The 20,505-nt window shown below is 51.7% G+C and overlaps 3 protein-coding genes across 11 annotated transcripts in view; all 3 read right to left on the bottom strand.

Moving 5' to 3' along the window:
- Positions 1-1,769: 1,769 nt before the first annotated feature.
- TMEM25 (transmembrane protein 25) lies at positions 1,770-6,471 on the bottom strand. 6 transcript variants are annotated; one of them, XM_042906585.1, is made up of 8 exons: positions 5,757-6,205; positions 5,154-5,465; positions 4,433-4,723; positions 4,096-4,227; positions 3,728-3,758; positions 3,471-3,571; positions 3,250-3,336; positions 1,770-3,119 (listed from the first exon to the last, which is right to left on the bottom strand). In XM_042906585.1, the coding sequence occupies exons 1-8, from the start codon at positions 5,824-5,826 to the stop codon at positions 3,046-3,048; spliced, it is 1,098 nt and encodes a 365-aa protein (XP_042762519.1). In that variant the 5' UTR covers positions 5,827-6,205; the 3' UTR covers positions 1,770-3,045. The 6 variants fall into 6 exon arrangements, with proteins under 6 accessions (XP_042762519.1, XP_042762516.1, XP_042762518.1 ...); XM_042906582.1 differs by adding an exon at positions 6,368-6,471 and having other exon boundaries at positions 3,030-3,336; positions 5,757-5,928; XM_042906584.1 differs by adding an exon at positions 6,368-6,471 and having other exon boundaries at positions 3,030-3,336; positions 5,757-5,850.
- A 124-nt stretch (positions 6,472-6,595) lies between these two features.
- Positions 6,596-10,294, bottom strand: TTC36 (tetratricopeptide repeat domain 36). Its single transcript, XM_042905897.1, has 3 exons — positions 10,012-10,294; positions 9,282-9,470; positions 6,596-6,885 (listed from the first exon to the last, which is right to left on the bottom strand). The coding sequence occupies exons 1-3, from the start codon at positions 10,241-10,243 to the stop codon at positions 6,623-6,625; spliced, it is 684 nt and encodes a 227-aa protein (XP_042761831.1). The 5' UTR covers positions 10,244-10,294; the 3' UTR covers positions 6,596-6,622.
- A 2,806-nt stretch (positions 10,295-13,100) lies between these two features.
- The window catches only part of KMT2A (lysine methyltransferase 2A), an 83,480-nt gene continuing 76,075 nt past the window's right edge, over positions 13,101-20,505 (bottom strand). For all 4 annotated transcript variants that reach the window (XM_042906953.1, XM_042906955.1, XM_042906954.1 and 1 more), the window contains 5 exons: positions 18,035-18,209; positions 17,767-17,874; positions 16,968-17,051; positions 16,411-16,540; positions 13,101-15,936 (listed from right to left, as the gene is read on the bottom strand). In XM_042906953.1, the coding sequence (XP_042762887.1) occupies positions 15,661-15,936; positions 16,411-16,540; positions 16,968-17,051; positions 17,767-17,874; positions 18,035-18,209 (773 nt within the window). In that variant the 3' untranslated portion in view covers positions 13,101-15,660. The remainder of the gene's footprint in view (positions 15,937-16,410; positions 16,541-16,967; positions 17,052-17,766; positions 17,875-18,034; positions 18,210-20,505) is intronic.

Raw genomic sequence — 20,505 nt, 5'->3', positions numbered from 1 at the left:
CAGTTGGGTGTCCAACCTCAGCTCAGGTCATGATCTCACGGTTTGTGGGTTCGAGCCCCACGTTGGGCTCTGTGCTGACAGGTCAGAGCCTGAAGACTGCTTCAGATTCTATGTCTCCTTCTCTCTCTGCCTCTCCCCCACTTGTGCTCTGTATCTGTCAAAAATAAATGTAAAAAAAAATTTTTTTTTAATAAATAAAACTACAGCTTTATTGGGGTGCCTGGATGGCTCAGTCCATGGAGCATTCAACTCTTGATTTCAGGGTCGTGAGTTCGAGCCCAACATTGGGGGTAGAGTTTACTTAAAAAAAAAAAAAAAAAAAAAAAAAAAAATTACAGCTTTATTGAGATATAATCTGTATTCCATAAAGTTCACCCCTGTAAAGCATATAGTTCAGTGTTGGTCTATTCACAAAGTTGTGCATCAGTCACCACTAATTCCAGGACATTTTCATCACCCCAAAAAGAAACCCCTATTCATCAGCAACTATTCCCCATCCTTCCCTCCCTCCAGTCTCTGGCAACCACTAGCCTGTTCCGTCTCTGCCCATCCTGGGCATTTCATATGAAAGGAGTCACACGTGGCCTTTGGGCTTAGCTTCTTCGTTCAGCATGTTTGCAAGGTTCACCCAAGTTGTCATCTGATGGGCTTTGACTTGCATAATGAGCAGGCTTTTTCATCTGCATTTTCTCAGAAAAGAGTCTCATCAAATTCTCCAAGGGGTCTGGGACTCAACGAAGGAACAAGGAATCTCGGACGCTAGGGATACGTCTAGAGAACTGGAACACTAGTTTCAAAGTCCACTGCATCACAAATACTTGCAAGGATGGATTTGCCACGAAGAACCCACTTTTCTGACGAGGTAAGACCATGAGGGCAACCGAGGGGATGCACAGGGCTTGTAGCCTTGCCAAAGAACCACCAAGGAAAGGGCTCCGGGACCTCCCAAAGGAAATGGCAGAGGACAGTCAACAGAATTGACAGCAAGGCACCCTGGCCTTTAGAAGTTCTAGGCCCAAGCAGCTTGCAAACAAAACCAGCAGAGGCTGGGGACACCTGGGTGGCTCAGTTGGTTAAGCATCTGACTCTTGATTCCGGCTCAGGTCGTGATCTCACTGTTCATGAGTTCGAGTCCTGCATCAGGCCTGCTTGGGATATTCTCTCTCTCTCTCTCTCTCTCTCTCTCTCTCTCTCTCTCAAAAATTCCTCTGGGGAGGCTGGGGCAGCCTTAGTCCCTCCCACGAAGGAAAATACCCTACAGAACAAGAGAGAAGGGAGGGAGGTAGCCGGAAAATTCAGAGCTACGCAAGCCAAGCCCATCTTTGTTCAAGAAAATAGGATATAAATCTGCCCTCAAAAACTTCATCCCATTTCTAGTCTTTTTTTCTCCCTTACGATCCTCCAGAAACAAATTCGGGAAATCAAAGCCTAGTCTGAGCCTTCCGTACCTCTAGTCAGGACAAAAGGGCTAGCGTGGCTTCGCCACACTCCTGAGAGATGGAGAGTCTGGCAAGCGAGACTCAGGGGCTGGAGAGCTGGGGTCCCTGCGCCAGGACTCCCAAAATAGAAAACACGAGCCTTACCGCTGAGAACAGTGTAATTAAAGAAGTAACGTTATTTTTGAAAATAAAAGATCTGAAGCAAACAACGTAGAGTGATAAAATTTAACAGAGTTGAATAGTGGATACACAGGTGTTTCCCCTACTTAATGTGTGATTTAAAGATTTCGTTTTAACACCATCTACGAAGAAATGAACACACGTGTCACATTCGTTGAGTCAAGTTTATTAAATTTACCATGTGCTCAGCACTGTCCTAGGCAGGAACATGAGAAAAATTACAAAACAAGGTTTCAACAAGGGAAAAATATACTCTGCACTGTATTAATTTGCAATCATTTCCATGTTGCTTTCCAAAGAGTTCTTAGATTGTTCTGTGGTGTGTGGTCCCCTCTTTCTCCATGTTCCCCTAAAGCTTCTAGCTCTGTCAAACAATGTGCCACTATGACCATCCCCTGAAGAAGAGGATGGACAGGAAGAGCGGCTTCCTGCCGATGAGGCAGTTAGGGAATGGTCATGGGGTCCCATGGTGGGGAGACATGCCAAGAGGGAAACTGTCAACCCCGAGGGCTCAGGGCGCTCACAGCGATTCACACGAAGGCCAGACTTAGGGAAGCCAAGGAGAGGGCCCGGAGGCCCTCACTTACCCCCTCCCCAGGGGATGTGCTTAAAGTGCTAACACAGTAAGAAAATGATGCATAGCTACATGCGGTCTTGGGTGCCCCTAGACTTCCCATCTCCCTCTTCTCCTCCTGACTTGTGCTAATACCAGGCACTGGCACCACCGGGGGCCAGGTCAAGGGAGAAGTTTAGTGCCCAGTGAAGAAATGGGAGAAGGTCCAACATATAACCTATGATGCCCAAGAGGAGGCACAGACAGAGAAGGGCAGAGAGGTATGCGGCAAAAGGGACTGGATTGTGCTTGGCCCTTCCCCTTGGGCCAGGGGTTGGTTCCTGTGCAAAGGGCAGTTTGGTTCCCGATAGCTCTCCGGGTCCTAAATTTTCCCTGAGGGAACAAAGCTGCATAGCAGGGGAAGGAAACTGAAGACATGCTGGGCCCTCCCTCTCCCCCACCCGGGCATGCCCCCATGCCAGCCGTACAAAGCGCTAAGGGTACTGGCGTGTGACACAGGGCAGGCCCAGACCACACTTGGCAGGCGCGTGCCACAGTCAGATGCTGGATGACCTGCCAACACACCTGGATAAGAGCTCCACCCGCCTGCGCACAAGCATCAGTGAAAGCCCCCAACCTGAGTTAGAACAAGGGGCTAAGGTCCAGCTGGTGGCTCTGCCAAGGAGATCTGTGCCCTGAGGGCCAGATCCCAGTGAAAGGTGTCACGTGGATGACAGAGGGCACCCTAGCCAGAAGGGCGAGCAAGAGTGGTAGTGGCACGACCTGGCCACAGAGCCAGGCAGAGGCTGCCTTGGAGGAGGAGGAGGGGGCCCAGGAGCCAAGAGGGCACCCCCGCCCCCAATTTCGCCCGGCTCAGAGCCAGATCTCATCACTGCTCACACTGGACACTCGATAGATATAGCCCAGCATTGGGAGCCGGATGAAACCTGCAAGGTCAAAGATGCCGTGAGTCTCAGTAAGCCTCACTGCCTGGAAGCTTGGAGACCCAGAGGCCTCTGGCATAAGCACAAGGGCTGGGGAGGAGAGGAGGGGGGCCGTGGGCCCATGCCCCTGTACCTCGGCTGGTAAGGAGGCCACCAGGCTCCGGGTCCAGCAGCTCCGGCCGGCTGCTGTCCTGAGCCATCTGCCGGTCTGCTGGTTTCTCTGTTGGGTGACAAACGGGGTGGTGCCCACGATGAGGAGTGTGCCTGACAAGGCCTAGCCCCTCCTAGTACCACGGTCTCTCTTTTCCTCAGAAGCACCTCTGAAGATAAAGCGGGGACAAACAAAGGGTGTACCTCTGGAATCCGGAGTGAGGTCGTTGAGCTGAAGGTTGGACGGGAGGGACATGTTCTCCCGTGGCAGGCGCACGTTGTTGAGTTTTAAGTTGTTGGAGTCACTACAGGGTGGACAGAGCCCGGGATATGCCCTAGCTCCAGCAGGCACAGATTCCTGCTTGGGGGCCCGTTCCAGAACTAGGGAGAACCCCGGGTTTCCAACCGTCCCCGTGCCGCATCTCAGTTCAGCTCAGCCAGCCAGCCCCAGGAAGAGTTACCTAGAGATCAGAGATGGGCGCCGGGAGGGGCCTGGGGAGAAAGAAACCACACACTTTCTCAGGGTGCCTACTCACTCTGGGCTCTTCCCCGATGCCCTTTCAGACCCAGGACCCCCAGGACCCCCAGGACCCCCAGGCAAGGATCTCGCCAATGCCCAGCCTCTGGGACAGACTGGGTTCCCAGTGCTCAGCCCTGAGTTGCATCTGGTTTTACACATGGCCATGCCCAGGGAGACCCTTTCTGCCGCTCGTCAGAGAGGACTTGCTCTGCCTAGCCCCACATGCTGCCCTCGCTGCTCCTCCTTCTCCCTGCCCCTCAGCCATCCTCTCTCTGCCCAGCCCCCTCCCCCTCCTGGCTCTGGACCTACCTTTGGTCTTCTTCTCTTTCCTGCAGACCAGGCAGGCCACCAAGGTGCTGAACCCCACCAGCGTGCCCAGGGCAAGCCCTCCCGCCACAACGATGCCCAGCAGCGGCACTTCCACTCGGGTGGCCAGGAGCCCTGCAAGTTGTCCTCTGGTTAGGTTCTAAGTGGGCGGGGTCCCCAACTCTGAGACGCTACAGGTGCCACTCAGTGCTCCTTGCCCAAGGTGGGCGGCACAGCTCGTTCACGAGACTCACCCAAAGGGCAACTAGTCGTCCCGTTTATGTACCGTGATCCTGCACCCACCTGAGGCTTTGCCGGGCCAGTCGCTGGCAGTGCTCACCCGGGGCCGGAAGCGAGGCGCTGGTGACACCCACGTCGTTGGCGGCCACCACGGACAGGTTGTGCGCCAGGCTGCGGAGCTGCAGCTGCACTGTGTGGTTAGTGAGCCAGGGGTAGCTCTGGGCATCCAGCACCAGGAAGTCAGAGGCGTTGACAGTCACCGGCCCATCCTGGTCGATCCAGGTCACGTTGGCAGGTGGGTTGGCACGCACCAGGGCAAAAAGGACAACCAGGAGGCCTGGGCCCTGAGCTTCCTGGTACTTGGCCCCAACCTGGGCAATCTCTGGTTTAACTGGTACAAAGCAGAAGCCAACATATTCTCACCACACCTCTCGTACTCCTTGCCCACTCTTCCCAAACCCAGGAGCGAGCCGGGGGCCTCGACCTCTCCTTTAAAAGGCTCTGGGAAACAGGATGGTTGGGTCTCCCTGAGAGGCAGCACGTCATAGTGACCAGCAGTAGAAACACAAGAACCAAGCTGCCTGCATTCGAATCCTGGCTCTGCTTATGAGCCGTAGGACTTAACCAATCTGTGGCTCAGTTTTCTCACTTGTGAAACGGGGATAACTAACAATCACCTCATAGGATTACCCTGAGGATGATGTGAGTTCATATCTGCAAAATACGTGTGTGTTAAATGCTCTATCAGACCACCTGCCTGGTGGCTGTTGGGGGTCCCAGGGCAGAGAACCTCTCTCCTTGCCCATCTCAGAGGCACTCACATTGCACATTGAGGATGACCGAGGCATTGGCTGACCGGCCACTGCCCGGGTCCTGCAAGGAGCAGTTGAGCTCATGCTGGGCCCTCTGGGCAGTAACAGTGAAGGTGCTGGTGCCTCCAGAGAAGGCCTCTCCGCCCACGCTCAGCAGTCTTGAGGTGCTGGCCTCCTGCAGTTGTCCATCCAGGTACCAGGCCAGTCGGGGGGTCCCAGGCCCCCCTGCCACCCGGCAGGTGAAGGCGTGGCGTTCGTTTTCTCGAAGTGCCCGCTCGGCCCAGGTCTGACCATCAATCTGTGGTGCCAATTCCCCCCAACCTGGAACACAGCAGGGAGTTGTGGGGAGAGCTGGGAGAAGGTCGGTACTGGGGTACTGGCCTGTGACCAGCACGACATCCGCTTACAGAGGGGCAGAGGACCAGGGGCCAGTGCACTTGGTTAGGTTCGCTCACCAGGAATTGGCTGGACCCTGGGGAGGTGGGTGAGGGGAAGCCAGCTCTGGTCCCTGTGGCCTGAAGCGGGTTCCCAAACCCAAGGTGCAGACAAAGAGGGGAAAGAGGGGGGTTGCCCCCAGAAGTGCTCGGCCAAGGGGTAAACGGGGGTGTGTACCTGAGCTCAGAAGGGCTGGCAGGAGCAGCAGTGTATGCGGGAGGGCAGCTGGGCCTGGGGGCAGCGCCATGGTGGCTCAGGCCTGGGCCCCAGGCTGCCGAGAGAAGGGGGCGGGCCTCGACGTTAGCCAGGTGACCGCACGCAGGCTCGGTAATTCCTCCGGGAATTTACTCTCCAGAAACAAAAATAAACCGTGCACCAACACACAAATAGAGCCTGACCCGCAGCGGCGAAGACGAGGACGCGAACAGCCCAGCGCCAAGGCCGGAGCCGACCCAGTGGCTACCAACCCACCTTGCGGGCTCAGAACCCGGCACCGCCCCCAAGGCACCATCAAGCGCCGGCTCGCGGACGCAGAAACCGCGCGCCACCGCGCAGCCCGCACTGGGCGGCTCGCGCGCACGCGCACAGGCGGACACGCGGCGCAGTGCCCCTCCCCCAAGGGGACCGTCCTCCGGACCCCTCTCTCCCACTCCCCTTTACCCTCCCTTCCGTGGCCCCACGCCCCCTTTACCACCCTCCGGGGACCAGGCGGAAGCGGGCCGGCACGGCGGAGGTCCGGGCGGCGGGGGTCGCACGACAGCTCCGCCCCGCCGCCCCAGGCGGCTCACCTGGCGCCCTCCCCACGCTCCTTCCGAGCGACTGCTCCTGTCTGCGGGGCGCTGCAGTCCGCGGCGGGGCCGGGCGGGGCCAGGCGGGGCCAATCAACGCCCGAGCACGCCCACCCGCCCCCTCCCCTTCCCGCCCCGCCCCGCCCAGCTCCCCGGACCCCGGCCGACCACGAAGTGCCCTGCCGCTGCGGGGCCGGCGGCTGGACGCAGACACGGACGCGAGTGGGAGAGAGCCGGCAGCTTTATTGGGTCGTCTCAGCGGCCGTTGCGGGGCGCGCGCAGCTGCCGCATCATGTCGGCCAGCATGCGGTTGCACAGCGCGGCGTAGGGGTTGAGCAGCACCAGCTGGCGCCGCGCGAACGGGCTGCCCAGCCGCGCCGCCCGCTCGAAGTCCCTGCGGGCGTCGTCGTCCCGGCCCTGCAGCCGCGCCAGGAGCCCGCGCTGCACGAAGCCCTGGCGGGCGGCGCGACCCCGGCCGCCGCTCAGCGCCACAGCGCGTTCCAGGTCCTCCAGGGCGCCTGCGGGACGGAAGGCGGTCAGAACCGAGGCCCCGGGGCAGGGCCACCCAACACCCGCCTGCCCTTGCTCCTCGTCACACGTGCACACTGGAGGAGTTGGCCACACTGTGCTTTAAAACAACTTTTTCCTGGGGCACTTGGGTGCTTCAGCAGGTTAAGCAGCCGGTTTGGGCTCAGGTCATGATCTCATGGTTCATGAGTTCGAGCCCAAGTGGGCTCTGTGCTGTCAGCCCCGAGTGCTTGAGGTCCAACTCTCTCTGCCCCTCTCGCGCTCTGTCAAAAGTAAATACACAGGGGTGCCTGGGTGGCTCAGTCGGTTAAGCGGCCGACTTCGGCTCAGGTCATGATCTCGCTGTCCGTGAGTTCGAGCCCCGCGTCGGGCTCTGTGCTGACAGCTCAGAGCCTGGAGCCTGTTTCAGATTCTGTGTCTCCCTCTCTCTGACCCTCCCCGTTCATGCTCTGTCTCTGTCTCAAAAATAAATAAACGTTAAAAAAAATTAAAAAAAAAAAGTAAATACACATTAAAAAACGTATGTTTAAAACGGCTTCTCCCTCACCTGTTCTCCCTGCTGACTGCCTTTCCTCATTCTTTGTCTCCATGATCTTCCTTATTTTCTATCTATTTTCATTAAAGGAGGTCTTGGAGTCAGGGCTGGCCCCGCACATTGTCATGTCTATCCTTCTCATGAAATACTCGGATTGGGCATTAAACTCTGAATTCAAACTCAGGCAGCTGTTGGTATTTTAGGGCCCAGCTGCAGTTTTTCTGGGCTCTGCCCAGGTCACTCATGCTCTCTAGTCTAAAGAGCTGTCAGGGCGCGTGAGAAGCTCCAGCATCACCCTACAGAGAGGCTGATCTCTGTCCAGTCTCTGTGTGTTTTGATCCCAGAACCCAGCGAGGGCTAGGCTGCCCAGGCCACCCAGATGGTTAAGAAGCTCTCTGATCGGGGCGCCTGGGTGGCTCAGTCGGTTGAGCATCCGACTTCGGCTCAGGTCACGATCTCACGGTCCGTGGGTTCGAGCCCCGCGTCCGGCTCTGTGCTGACAGCTCGGAGCCTGGAGCCTGCTTCGGATTCTGTGTCCCCCTCTCTCTGTGCCCCGTCCCTGCTCATGCTCTGTCTCTCTCTCTCTCCCTCAAGAATAAATAAAACATTAAAAAAAATTAAAAAAAAAAAAAAAAAAAAAAAAAGAAGCTCTCTGATCACAGAAACTCTCTGATCATAGCGTTTCTGGGTTTCCCTTGGAGGAGCCGGTCTGGAGGAGTGGAAAGCCTTTTCCAGGCAGCATCACCTCTGTTCCTCTCTGGGCTTTTTATCTACAGACTGTCCTCAGCTGCTTTTACAGCCCCACTCAGCCCCCTCCTGCCAAAGCCAGGCAACCAAGCCTGGAGAAGGGGTCCTTGGTTCCCCCCACTGTTCCCAGAATGTTCAAAACCCTTCAGGCTGGCGTTCCTGGCTGCAGGAGCACCTCAACCACCGTGACAGTTTTCTGTGGTTTACACCTTCGGTCTGCCCTCCGGTCTCCAGCACGGCCTTCTCTGTCCCATTGTCCCCCTTCCAGTCAGAGTTGCCCAAGGGCAGCAGGTTCAATCCGGTCACTCCCCAGTTAAAATCCTTTTAATGATTCCCCATGTGTTCAAGACACAGTCCAACCTGCCTAACGTTGCCATCAGGCCCCTGTTTACTTCTCCAGGCTCTACTCCACCCTCCCACCACTCCCCATTCCAGCCAGCCTGGAGTTCTGAAGTTCTCTGTACTTTTCCATGCCTTCTGGGTCTCTACCTGCCTGTACCTTCTCCCACTTCCTCTCCTCCATCCAGCTGCAGCCTCTTCACCCTTTCAAACTCGCCCCTGGCGGCAGACCCTGTGCTGAACCTTCTCAGCTTGTCTCATGGTTGTGGGTCTGTCCCACCCCTCGGACCGTGAGCTTCTTGAGAAGCAGTAGCACAGGGGCATTAAGAGCACAGACCTTGGAGCCCCACCACCTGCTTCAAACCCCAATTCTGCTACAGTCTTCTTCTTCTTCTTCTATAAAAGGGAGGTGCCAATAGCACACAGCTTTGGGGGTTGTTGTGAAGTTACACGGAAAGTGCCAGACACCCGGCACGGAGTAGGAGTAGTTCCTGTGGGTGGTCTATCTCTCCTCTTTGTCCTAGCCCACCGCTACAACAGTAGACTCTCATTAAATGTTTGTTACATAAACGAATGGAATGCGATCTCTTTGACCTTCCCAATAGCCCCCAAGAGACTAGCAGGGCCCATGCGATAGCTCTTATAGGTAAGAACATAGGTTCCAGAACAGTCCCAGCCTCCAGGCCCCAGTCCCACAACCACTCCATCTCTGGTCTGTGGACCCCAGGGTCCCTTCTGTGGAAGTTCCAGGGCATCTCCCCTCACCTGCCACGTCTCCTTGGAGTCGGCGGGCCTGGGCTCGGTTGTTGTAGGCGGAGGCCCGCTCAGGCAGCAGGCTGATGGCTTGGCCAAACCTCTCCAGGGCCGTGCCGAGGTCGCCAGCCTCCGCTGCCATCACCCCTTGCAGCTCCAGGACCTTGGATTGCTCCAACTGTGCTGGAGGGAAAACTCCATCTGTGTCAGGAAGGGAACAGGGAAGGGACAGGTGTGCAGCTGGGAGCAAGAAGCAAAAGCCAGCTCGAGCTTTGGAAAGCCGGGACCTGAGCCGGACGGGTTGGCTGGGACGTAGGATTGGCTCAGGGCTTGGCTGGGAACGGTGCGGAACCCTGAATGCCTGCTGAGGCTGTGCATGTCGAGGTCAGAAACGTTGAGCAGAGCCCCTCCCCACCCCTTCCATCCTGTGGGGAGTGAAATGCCCCTGTTATGACAAAGATGTGAAAGTTTAGCACCTCCCCGCGGCCCCAGTACAGTTGGGCTTGGATTATGGGGCGGACTAAGTGGTGAGGGAAGGTCAGAGGTGTGAGGGCTGAAGGACAAATCCTGGCTTTCTCCTTTTGGCGGAGAAACTCTTGCCGAGCCCCCAGCCTGTGCACCAACGATCAGTAGACCTCGGATTCCAACCTCAACCGTCATTCAAGGGTCACGGAACAAGGGGCCTTGTGAGACTACCGTCCTCTGCCACCAGAGGAACACTGCCGTCCAAAGTCGAACTCACCTTCGTCTCCTTCTTCCTTCTCCACTTCCTCTCCCACGTCCAACCCAACAAGGTCTCCGAATGGGGTGTCAGGGTTGAAGATGGCCTGCAGCACTGCCTGATCATTGGGAGTCCCCATGGTGCTGGTGCCCCACTCCCAACTCCGAGGTGACTCAGGATGGAGGCAGGGGGGAAGGGGGCTGAGCCTCACAGCCAGCTCATCTGGAGGGCAGAGGTTCTGTTTGAGGTCCATCCCCCATGAGGAGTGTCTTGCAATCCTTGGCTGTAACGTAAACCCAACCTCATTTGGCCCGGGGTTAGCAACTCTGGCTTGGCAAAATATTTAAAAATGTTTCTTAACTCCCTACCCCGGTCCTAGGGGGAACGAACAGAGTAAATAAATCCAATTTCTGCCTTAAGGTGGAGTGAGAGGGGGTGCTTCCTGAAATGCCTTCATTTTATTACATTCATAGATTGGGAGGAAGTCATTAGAAGCCCTCTTGATCGCCCCGTGGCTTTACAAAAAAAAAAAGAAAAGGGGCTATGCAGGAGATAAAGCTCTTCCTTTGTCCTCTTTATGCCCTCGTCATACCCAGGATTAATTAGGTCCCGGACACACACCGTTGATGAGGGAGGGAAGAAAACACCGTTCAGGGTCAGTGTGGAGTGGGGCCCGGTGCCCGGAGGAAGGCGAGGCAGAGAGATTCAAGGATTCCACCTTAAAATAAAGGACTGTGGAAGGTACTTTGCAGTCAGGTCACAGGCCACTAGCTGCTCCGGTTCCTCCACCCCACCCAAAGCCAAAAGAAAGTTTGATCGTGTGCAGCAATAAACTTGACATGTTTATTAATTAAACTATCACTTAAATAAAAAAAAGTGCATAGAAAATAAACATGTTTAAAAACTCCTTTTTTTTTTTTTACAACTATGTACACTTTTTACTTTTACATTCAGTCTTTCGTAGAGAGCTTTCAGCATTATTATTTTTTGAACTATTAAAGTATTTTCCTTCATCCCTGTCACAGGGAGTTAACACTGATGGACTTTAGACACATTTTTTCCTTTTTTTTTTTTTTTTTTTCTCTTTTTCTCTAACCAGAAGCTTGGAAGAACACAAGGAAAAAAACCAAAAGATCTGTTATACATGATAAAGTTGTCAAGAAATGTCTTATTTCTAGAAAAGAAGCTTGTCATCTGTTGAGCTTTTGAAACAATTATTCAACTACCTGTATTTACTAAAGAGACTGTTAAAAGTTCAATAAAAGAAACACCACAAGTCTATTTTCTTGGTTGAAAGACAGAACTAGAGTACCTCGGAACAAGATACCAGGAAAGCACAGAACACAATTTTCCCCTAAATGCAGGTGGTAACCCCAACATTCATAACCAAAAATAGAGAAACGAGGAGTACAGGTACTGACTGGCAACATTCACGGGCAGAAAAACTCCAGGTGACATCATTTCTGCATTCCTCTCTGATCCTAGGAATGGGTCGTTCCCCGGTCCCTTTATGGTTTGGGTCTCCCCCCAGGTTCGGAGGATCAGAGGAGCGCCAGACCGACACTTTCCTGCCACTACTATAGCAACTGTAACACAATCCTTATCTATAGTGTTAAGAGAATTAAAAGCCATGGACTGAACTAGGCTTTGTTACATGGTGCAATACTATATTAGTTCCTATATATATCATATTTATATTTATTTGAAAACCAAAACAAAACAAGTTGCAAGTTTTCAGAGTGTGAGACTTGACTGGTATTCGTGATTCGGCACAAAACCATCTGCTCGATAACCTTGTATTGCTTTAAAATGAAGGAAATGCAACATAAAATTACACCCAGCCCTTTGCAATGACCCGCTTTTCCTTTGAAAAGAAAAAGAAAAAAAAACAAAACAAAAAAAAACCAAAACCAAGAAAAACCCAAACTCGATTTCTAGTTTAAAAAAAAAAAAAAAAAAAATCCCAAATCAAACTTAAAAGTTAACATCTGACAAGGTTTTGACCTTTAGTATTTTCAGATATTTGATTGAACGTCAGTCCTTTAGAAAGATACATTCATTAAAAGATTTTTTTTGTTTTTTGTTTTTTGTGGTTTTTTTTTGTGTGTTTTTTATTTTGTTTTTATGTTGTTGTTGTTGTTGTATTTTTTAAATCAAGGGAGCTGCATGGTGCTCACTGCATTGGCCGGGGAGGGGAGGGGAGGGGTGAGGTGGGGTGGGGGGCCGGGAGGGGGTTGACAGAGGCAAGCGGGGTGGCGGACCGTATCCCGGCAAAGGAGTCTGGTTGAAATCTTCCATCTAGCTGCCAGGGCTTCCCCCTGAATTCTGGTGATTGGTCTAAAACCAGGAGGGCTGTGCTGGAGGTGGTGGACGGTAACAGAGGGAGCCAGGGGACCAAGTTCCGGCCATAGGGTCAGCGCCATGCAGCTGTTCTGGTCACACAGTTGTCACTGGCCACCAGGAAATGCAGCCACAACAGGTTCTAGCAGCAAAGCTGTAAGGGAGCTGGCTCTCTCACTGAGAACTGACCAGGCTTGCAGCTGTGTTACTCCTTAGGGATTCGGGATGCCCCTTGGGGGGTTCCTGGGAATGACTCACCACAGTTCCTCGGTCTGCACTTTTGTGCGGAGATTCCCTTGGTCACTTTCAAAACAAACTTGGGTGTTTTTGGAGACAGATAGGCCGTGTTTTGTTTTTGTTTTTGTTTTTGCCTTCTTTCCCTCTTGTAGGGAAACCTTAGCTTATTCCCCAAGTTGCTGGCAGGTATGCTGAATTTTGGCAATGGACTCGAGGCTGAGCTAGAAGAGGAATTACTCGTTTCTATGGTTGACGGGGAGTGAAAAGGCAAGGCAAACCATCTGCAGCTGGCAAGAGAAGGAAAGATGTGGTCCCTCCTCTGGCCTCAGGGTTTGGGATCGGTAGAAAGAGAACGAGGAGGGGGCTCACAGTACAGCATGGCCTAGCAGGGCAGTGACTAGGTCTATTTAGCTGAGTCTCCCCCAACCCCTGACTGGCCTTTGGGTCTTTCTCAAGGTGAATTCACGACCCATCAGTGCATTAATCGTTTCAGTAACAAATGCAGCTTAAGGTTTTTTTTTTTTTTTCTTAAAAAAAAAAAAAAAAAAAAGAAAAAAGAAAAAAAAGGAGTAAAAGGATTTACAAAAAAACCTCACACAGTGCAATAATAAAGGAAACCAGACACTAGTGGGACCCCTAGGGCCACCGTATCTTGTTCACGGGCAAAGGAGGAAGGGAGGCGAGGTCTGGGTAGAGTGTTTTTCCCCAGTCCCCTGCTGGCACTTCTCCACGATGACAAGGAAGTCTCTGCCATCCTGGCCACAGTGCTGGGCTCCCTGCATGACAGCGAACACAGTGACAATGTTCCAGCAAAGCCACCAGACACAGTTCTTAAGGTCACGGAAGAACAGGAAGCCCAGGGTGGAAGGCACAGCAGAGCCATGAGTCCTGGGGCAGAGAGCGCAGGGCTGGGTCGTATTGCTTTGCTAGACTTCCATAGGAATGGGCTTCTCGTGGGAGAAAAGGGCGCCCTGCCCTCTACTGGACCGCACTGCTCTGAAACCCAGTGGCCGACAGAGGCAGAGAAAAATCTGCTTTATCGTGAGTGGTCAGACTGTGCTTCAGTTTCAACGGGCTGCCCCGAAAGAGGGCACAGGGGGATCCGTGGGTTCTTTGCAGGTATGAGGACCTGGCGGGCAGACGGAAAGGGAACGAGGTGACCGATGAGGCAGATGGTGATGGGAAATGTCAGGTTGCCATTCAACTTGGTTGCTATCTCTGAAGTAGGGAAAGATGAGGGAAATGTAGATCACACCTCTCGCCGCTCTGAGCTGGTCCCAGAAAGGAGAGAGCGAGTGCAGGAAAGAAGGGGGGCACTGCTGTGTCAGGATACTCCCACAGCCTTTTGAGGAGCTTCAACACGGGAAGGAGGGGAGTGGCCCAATGGAGTTGGGTGACCTTCCTTTTCCATTTATTGTCAAAGAGCAAACCCAGGACACGTTTATGTCAACAGGGCACAAACAAGCTACACATTAAACAACAAAAGTACACCTTCCAGGGGGAAGTTGGGCAGGAAAAACCAGACTTTGTGTGTACAGCTGAATATTTTCTCTAACTTCATCCTATGAAAATAAAAAATTATTAAAAACCGATCTTCTTTTAAATTAGGATAATACCGCGGTTTAAAAAATAGCCTTGTCGTAAGTGCTTCTCCCTATGAAGTGCTTCTCATAGAAAAATATACAAAATATATTTACATTTATAAAACCTTAAATAGTAAACTGTAAACAGAACAGAGTAAAATCCAATGACTTAATTTAACAGGTTCAGGACACCGTCTTGGGGAAAGGAAGAGAAGAAACATTTGATGCTGTTTTGACCACATCCTAAGGAGTAATCAGGGCAGTAGTGTCATTTAATTTACTTAATCTGTGGATTTTGCGCAGGTGGCAGAGGTCCCTCGATACAAGGTGGTCTAGTCCCCAAGTTTTGGGCCTTGAAATCTGATTAGTGTTCTGCCTTCAACTGGACACCGACCGTTTAAAAATGAAGTCTTCCTATGTCTCAACAAGGGGAAAATAAAGTCACCATGTCCTAGGAAGGGGGCCCAGGGGTTTGTCCTGGTTGTGATACTCTGGTTGTTGCATGATTCAGATCCTATGTAAATAATCTTTTTCCTCTTCTAAAAAATCATGCTACATATATTTCTTTAAAACTCTCAGCGGAGCCTTATGAAAACTCCGAATTCTGTCTGGTTCCGGCCAATGGCTCCTGTCCACTTCCCCACTGGGAGTGCTTACAGGCTCAGGGATCGGTTCGTAGGCACGTACTATGCCCAACAGGGGGTGTCCTTGAGCAGGGAGTCACTCCTCTCTACCACCCAGAAAGATCGGGAAAGCGGTGGGATGAGACAGGGGAAACGAAGAAAGTGGAGTGAGGAGAAGGAATGAGAGGGAAGCCACTCCCATCGTCAAGAAAGGTCATTGGCTGAGATAAGGCTCATGGGGGGAACGCTCCCACTTAAAGCCCACAGGCTCAATGTTTGGTGATTAATTGGCACAACCCCAAGACAGCCTTTTGACACCAAAGGTGCTAAGAATCCTGTCTCCCAACCAGAAGTGAACTCTCAAGCGGGAGGGTAGGAGGGAAAACCACCAGACCTCTGTTTGTTCAACAGATGGCTACAGGCTGGGCCCGGCTGGCACACTATCAGGCATCCGACCGACTCTATTATTTGGGGCCCTGCCTGACCCCTCGCGTATAGTGCTTGGGAAAGGGCCGAGGCGGGGGTGGCAACTTCTCTCTGAGGAGATACTCAGGCCCAATCTCCCAACGTAACTAACCCTCTACAGGCTCCTTCCAGGCAAGTCTGCTCGCGACCCCACTTCCACTCTTTAACGGCATACAATCAGAAGGGGCCCCAGAAGAAAGCCGGTCACGGAGCTTTGCTTTGAGACCTCGTCTCTCTCTCCAGGACCGCGATCACATGTGTAATGCGAACGTGGGACGTAAGTAGGGGAGCCCGGCCATCACGGAGGCCCCTCAAACCGTGCCCACTCAATCCTGGAACTCCTAGCTGCTGGCAAAGGCCTTCAGCATCGCTTTGGATGGCCCCGGGTCCTCGTACTCCACCACCGGGGGAGAGGAGCAGCCTTAGTTTAGGAACTTCCGGCATTTCTTGGCACCACAGTTACAGGGTAGCTTGTTGCTGGCATCCTCGATGGGGAACTTATAGTCGTAAGTGAGTTCCTCCCCGCGGTAGATCTTGCGCATGGCAAAGATGACAATGTGCTTCTGCCCATCGATGTTGATGACCCGAGAGTAGCAGTTGGGCTCACAGGAGTGGTTGATGAAGCGTGCAGCGTTTCCATGCATGGTGGCGTCCACCACCTCGGAGTCATCAATTCGGAACATGTAGCAACCGATGCCCTACGCGTGAAGGAGAAAGGACACCTTGTTACTTAGCACAGCTCGGGCCGGGGACCACCTCCCAACCTTCTTCTGCTGTGGCCGACAGCCGCTGCTGAGAAAAGTTCCTTCTAGGAAAGCGCCTCCCATCTCTCCAGATCCTTCCGTAACAACCTCCGATACTCCAGCCGCCGCGCTAGAGGTTTCTTAATGTCTCCACGGGAAGGAGAGGCCTAAAACGTCGCGTCGCCATGTGCTTTCGGTCCACTCAGACAAACCTACAAAGATTTTCTTTGGGTACCAATCCTTAAGGCAGATTCTGAGCTTTTCCTGGGGCCCACCATACATTTTAAAGGTGTGAAAAAAAAAAAAAAAAAAGATGTTCAAAGTAATAAAATATCCTATTTCTTTTGGGCTGTAGGGATCGTATTTGTAGTTGATGGCCCCTTTCCACATGCAACACCAGAAGTGGGCCGGTGAAAGCGGGCCACTCACCTTGCTGTCGTAATACTTCTCTCGCTTGTCAGTCTGGATGGAACGGATGACATTGCCAGCATACTCAATCACCATCTCACCCGCATCGATGTTTCTCTTACAGAAAAGACCCCGGCCGTGAATGGGAGACCTAGGGCATAAAGACGGAAAAGAGATCAGCCATGGGTTTTGCAAATCTGGTTAACTGTGTGAACACATGAATAAATGACTAAAGCCTCCTGGTCTGTTAGTTCCCCAGGAAGGACAGACACTTGAAGAGAAGAAAAGAATCTGGACCCACTTGATTTGAGGAGTACATTCATTGTTTTAACAAACGGCCAAGGAAAGATTTCTTCCACTCTGTAACATACTAGAAGTAGCAGTATTTTAATGCTCACTATGTCAAGTTCCTTGTTCAACGCAAGGAAGTACAGGATCCCAGAACATCAGGTTCCATCAACAAGAGCGAGAAAAACCTCACTTACTGAAGGAGGGGGGGGATCATTCCAGCATTTGGTTCCCTTTGACTTTGGAAAATAGTAAGTTTCATATAATTCTTTCTACAATTTTAGCCATACCTGTAGACACCGACTGCCTCCTTAGAAGTCTTCTTTAAATGCCGGAAACGCATGGGCATCGGCAGGTCCATACTTGTTGCCCTCCTAAAGAGACAGGCATATTACTAATGAGTTCTCTTCAGGAGATAATCAGTTTTGAGTCTTGGATCAAAGGTTCCTAGAGAATATGACTGCACTGTTCTCTTTGTTCAGTGCCAAGCACAATAAGTGTCTTATAAAATTAGGCCTATAATTGGGGCGCCTGGGTGGCTCAGTCGGTTAAGCGGCCAACTTCGGCTCAGGTCACGATCTCACGGTCCGTGAGTTCGAGCCCCGCGTCGGGCTCTGTGCTGCCAGCTCAGAGCCTGGAGCCTGTTTCAGATTCTGTGTCTCCCTCTCTCTCTGACCCTCCCCCGTTCATGCTCTGTCTCTCTCTGTCTCAAAAATAAATAAACGTTAAAAAAAAATTAGGCCTATAATATACATAGTACTTGACCATGGGGACTATGGTGGTACGTCCAAAGCTGACAGGGTATATACACTTTGGTTAAAGAAAATGAAAAACAGCCTCTTAGCGTTGTCTGGATTTCTCCTCTCCGACACATTTCTCTCTGTGCCAGCCCGCTTACTGCTACCTTACGCTTGATCTCAGCCAAAGGGCCAGGAAGCAATGCTGCTACCTTGACACAAACTGTATTTCATAGTCTTCTTAGATGTTATCTGGGAAACTGTGACGCGAGCAAACCCGCACAGTGCCCTCAACAGCCGGAGTAGAGGGGAGCAAAGAGTGTTCCTAACGACCCTTCAACTCCAGACTTACCGAGCGGACTTCAGCTGTACCTCCTCCTCCTCCTCATCATTAGGGTTGTATTCGGGAGGCTGCCGATGTTTAGAAGCCAGGAAGTTAAACATGTCAAATGCTGACTTCCTGGAGCCAAAAGATGAAAACGTGTTGTAACAGAAAGGCTTTCACAGAAGCAGTGGACAGCTTTGACGCTGGAAATCTCAAAGGTCGCGTGGGAAAATAATGCCATCATACGTAAAAATATAGGGACCCGAACCTGCTTCCGCAAGAGAATGGAACTTGCCTCAGGTGAACTTCGGCCCTGGCCGAGCCATGAGGGTTCAGGGGAGGTTCGTTGGCCTCCTCCGGTTTGTGGAAACGGAATTTGTAATTCCTGCAGTGCTTCGCACCAGAGAGCTGCTCAATCAGGAACACGACCGCATCGTGAAGAATCCCCAGCATCCTCAAGCCGTTAACACCTGTCGGACAGAAGGCACCAGGGTAGTGAGGGCGCAGTCAACAGGAGACTGCCTGGTATTAAAGAAACGCTTGAGGGGCGCCTGGGTGGCTCAGTCGGTCGAGCGTCCGACTTTGGCTCAGGTCAGGATCTCACAGTTTGTGGGTTCCAGCCCCGCGTCGGGCTCTGGGTTGACAGCTTGGAGCCTGGAGCCTGCTTCGGATTCCGTGTCTCCCTCTCTCTCTCTGCCCCGCCCCTGCTTATGCTCTCTCTCTCTCTCAAAACTAAACAAACACTTAAAAAAATCAAAAGAGGGGCGCCTGGGTGGCTCGGTCGGTTGGGCGTCCGACTTCGGCTCAGGTCACGATCTCGCGGTCCGTGAGTTCGAGCCCCGCGTCGGGCTCTGTGCTGACAGCTCAGAGCCTGGAGCCTGTTTCGGATTCTGTGTCTCCCTCTCTCTCTGCCCCTCCCCTGTTCATGCTCTGTCTCTCTCTGTCTCAAAAAATAAATAAACGTTAGAAAAAAAAAAATCAAAAGAAAAATGCTTGAGCTAGAGAAGAGCTCTGCCAGAGGCTGCTCGGGGGTGAACTGCATTAAAGACTAGCCAAGAATTAGCATTAACTAGCCATTAGGATGACACAGGCTCAGATCTACCAATATGGAAAAAGTTCACGATTGATTAAGTGAAAAAAAAAAAAAAAACACACACACACACACATACACCACCACACTGTTTTCTATGCTCTTATGTACACAGATAGGTTGTATGTGTTATTTCACTTCGTGGTCTTAATGCCCACATGAGGCAGGGGTCACCAGCTGCATTTTCAGGTCAGTAAATCTAGGCTCAGAGAATTTAAACACCACACCCGAGGTCACTGCTAGTAGGACGAGCTCTGAACCTTGGACTGGAGAGCTTCAACCATGATCCCATTTTTGTTTATAGGTTAATGGGGTAACTGGGTTCTCTAACTTCACACTCACATAGATACTTCCCTAAAGTTTAAAAGAATGGCTAGCAATAAGCCCCTAGCACGGAACTCTCTTTTGCTGTTGTTATAGTGAGCGTATGGAGTAGTACAGTACTCTTGAGAGGTGCTTACTCACTTAGTCTCATGACATTAATGAGCATTTCTGATTTTAGTTTACAAAAATTACACTTACTAGTTTTTAAATTTTTTTTTTTAACGTTTATTTATTTTTGAGACAGAGAGAGACAGAGCATGAACGGGGGGAGGGTCAGAGAGAGAGGGAGACAGAATCAGCAGGCTCCAGGCTCTGAGCTGTCAGCACAGAGCCCGACGCGGGGCTCGAACTCACGGACCGCAAGATCACGACCTGAGCCGAAGTCAGATGCTCAACCGACTGAGCCACCCAGGCGCCCCTACACTTACTAGTTTTTTAATGTTTATTTTTGACAGAGAGAGAGAGAGAGAGAGAGAGAGAGAGAGAGAGAGAATGAGTAGGGGAGGGGCACAGAGAATCCAAAGCGTGCTCTGTACTGAGAGCAGAGACCCTGATGCAGGGCTTGAACTCAGACTGTGAGATCATGACCTGAGCTGGTCAGACGCTTAACCGACGGAGCCATCCAGGTGCCATTATAAAAATAACATTTATATAAGTTGTGGGCATAGATGGTGAAAGTCCTTCTGAACTGTCTCCTTGCATTAAAGGGATGGGGCAATTCCACTACTTTGACACTAGAAATAGCTAATGTTGGGGGCGCCTGACTGGCCCAGTCAGTAGAGCATGTGACTCTTGATCTCGGGGTTGTTAAGTTCGAGCCCCACGTTGGGTGTGGAGATTACTTAAAAGTAAAATCTTTAAAAAAAAAATCTTATATATATATATATATATATATTTACTTTGAGAGACTGAGCACCTGACATCAGGCTCCATCTTAGGACATCAAGATCACTACTTGAGCCAGTATCATAACCGGCTGAGCCACCCAGGAGCCCCAAAATAGCCAATATTCTTTACATTTTTATAAAGTCAACAATATTCTTTCGTTGCAATATTGTTTTTGGTATTATTTTTTTTATTTTTTTATTTTTTTTTAATTTTTTTTTTCAACGTTTTTTATTTATTTTTGGGACAGAGAGAGACAGAGCATGAACAGGGGAGGGGCAGAGAGAGAGGGAGACACAGAATCAGAATCAGGCTCCAGGCTCTGAGCCATCAGCCCAGAGCCTGACGCGGGGCTCGAACTCACGGACCGCGAGATCGTGACCTGGCTGAAGTCGGATGCTTAACCGACTGCGCCACCCAGGCGCCCCTGTTTTTGGTATTATTAACAGATATCAAGACAAGGGTGT

The sequence above is a fragment of the Panthera leo genome, chromosome D1 (genome assembly GCF_018350215.1).
Source record: "Panthera leo isolate Ple1 chromosome D1, P.leo_Ple1_pat1.1, whole genome shotgun sequence".
Taxonomy (NCBI): Eukaryota; Metazoa; Chordata; class Mammalia; order Carnivora; family Felidae; genus Panthera; species Panthera leo.
This window is presented reverse-complemented; position numbering and strand designations above follow the sequence as displayed.

What these genes read in the sequence shown, in the direction of transcription:
- TMEM25 (XM_042906582.1), bottom strand. Translation starts at nt 5,826, where the DNA reads ATGGCGCTGCCCCCAGGCCCAGCTGCCCTCCCGCATACACTGCTGCTC. An exon ending in GCCAGCCCTTCTGAGCTCAG is followed by an intron (nt 5,466 to 5,756) that starts GTACACACCCCC and finishes GCTGTGTTCCAG; the next exon opens with GTTGGGGGGAATTGGCACCA. An exon ending in CCTCACTCCGGATTCCAGAG is followed by an intron (nt 3,337 to 3,470) that starts GTACACCCTTTG and finishes GTCACCCAACAG; the next exon opens with AGAAACCAGCAGACCGGCAG.
- TTC36 (XM_042905897.1), bottom strand. Translation starts at nt 10,243, where the DNA reads ATGGACCTCAAACAGAACCTCTGCCCTCCAGATGAGCTGGCTGTGAGG. An exon ending in GAAGGAAGAAGGAGACGAAG is followed by an intron (nt 9,471 to 10,011) that starts GTGAGTTCGACT and finishes TTCCTGACACAG; the next exon opens with ATGGAGTTTTCCCTCCAGCA. An exon ending in ACTCCAAGGAGACGTGGCAG is followed by an intron (nt 6,886 to 9,281) that starts GTGAGGGGAGAT and finishes TCCGTCCCGCAG; the next exon opens with GCGCCCTGGAGGACCTGGAA.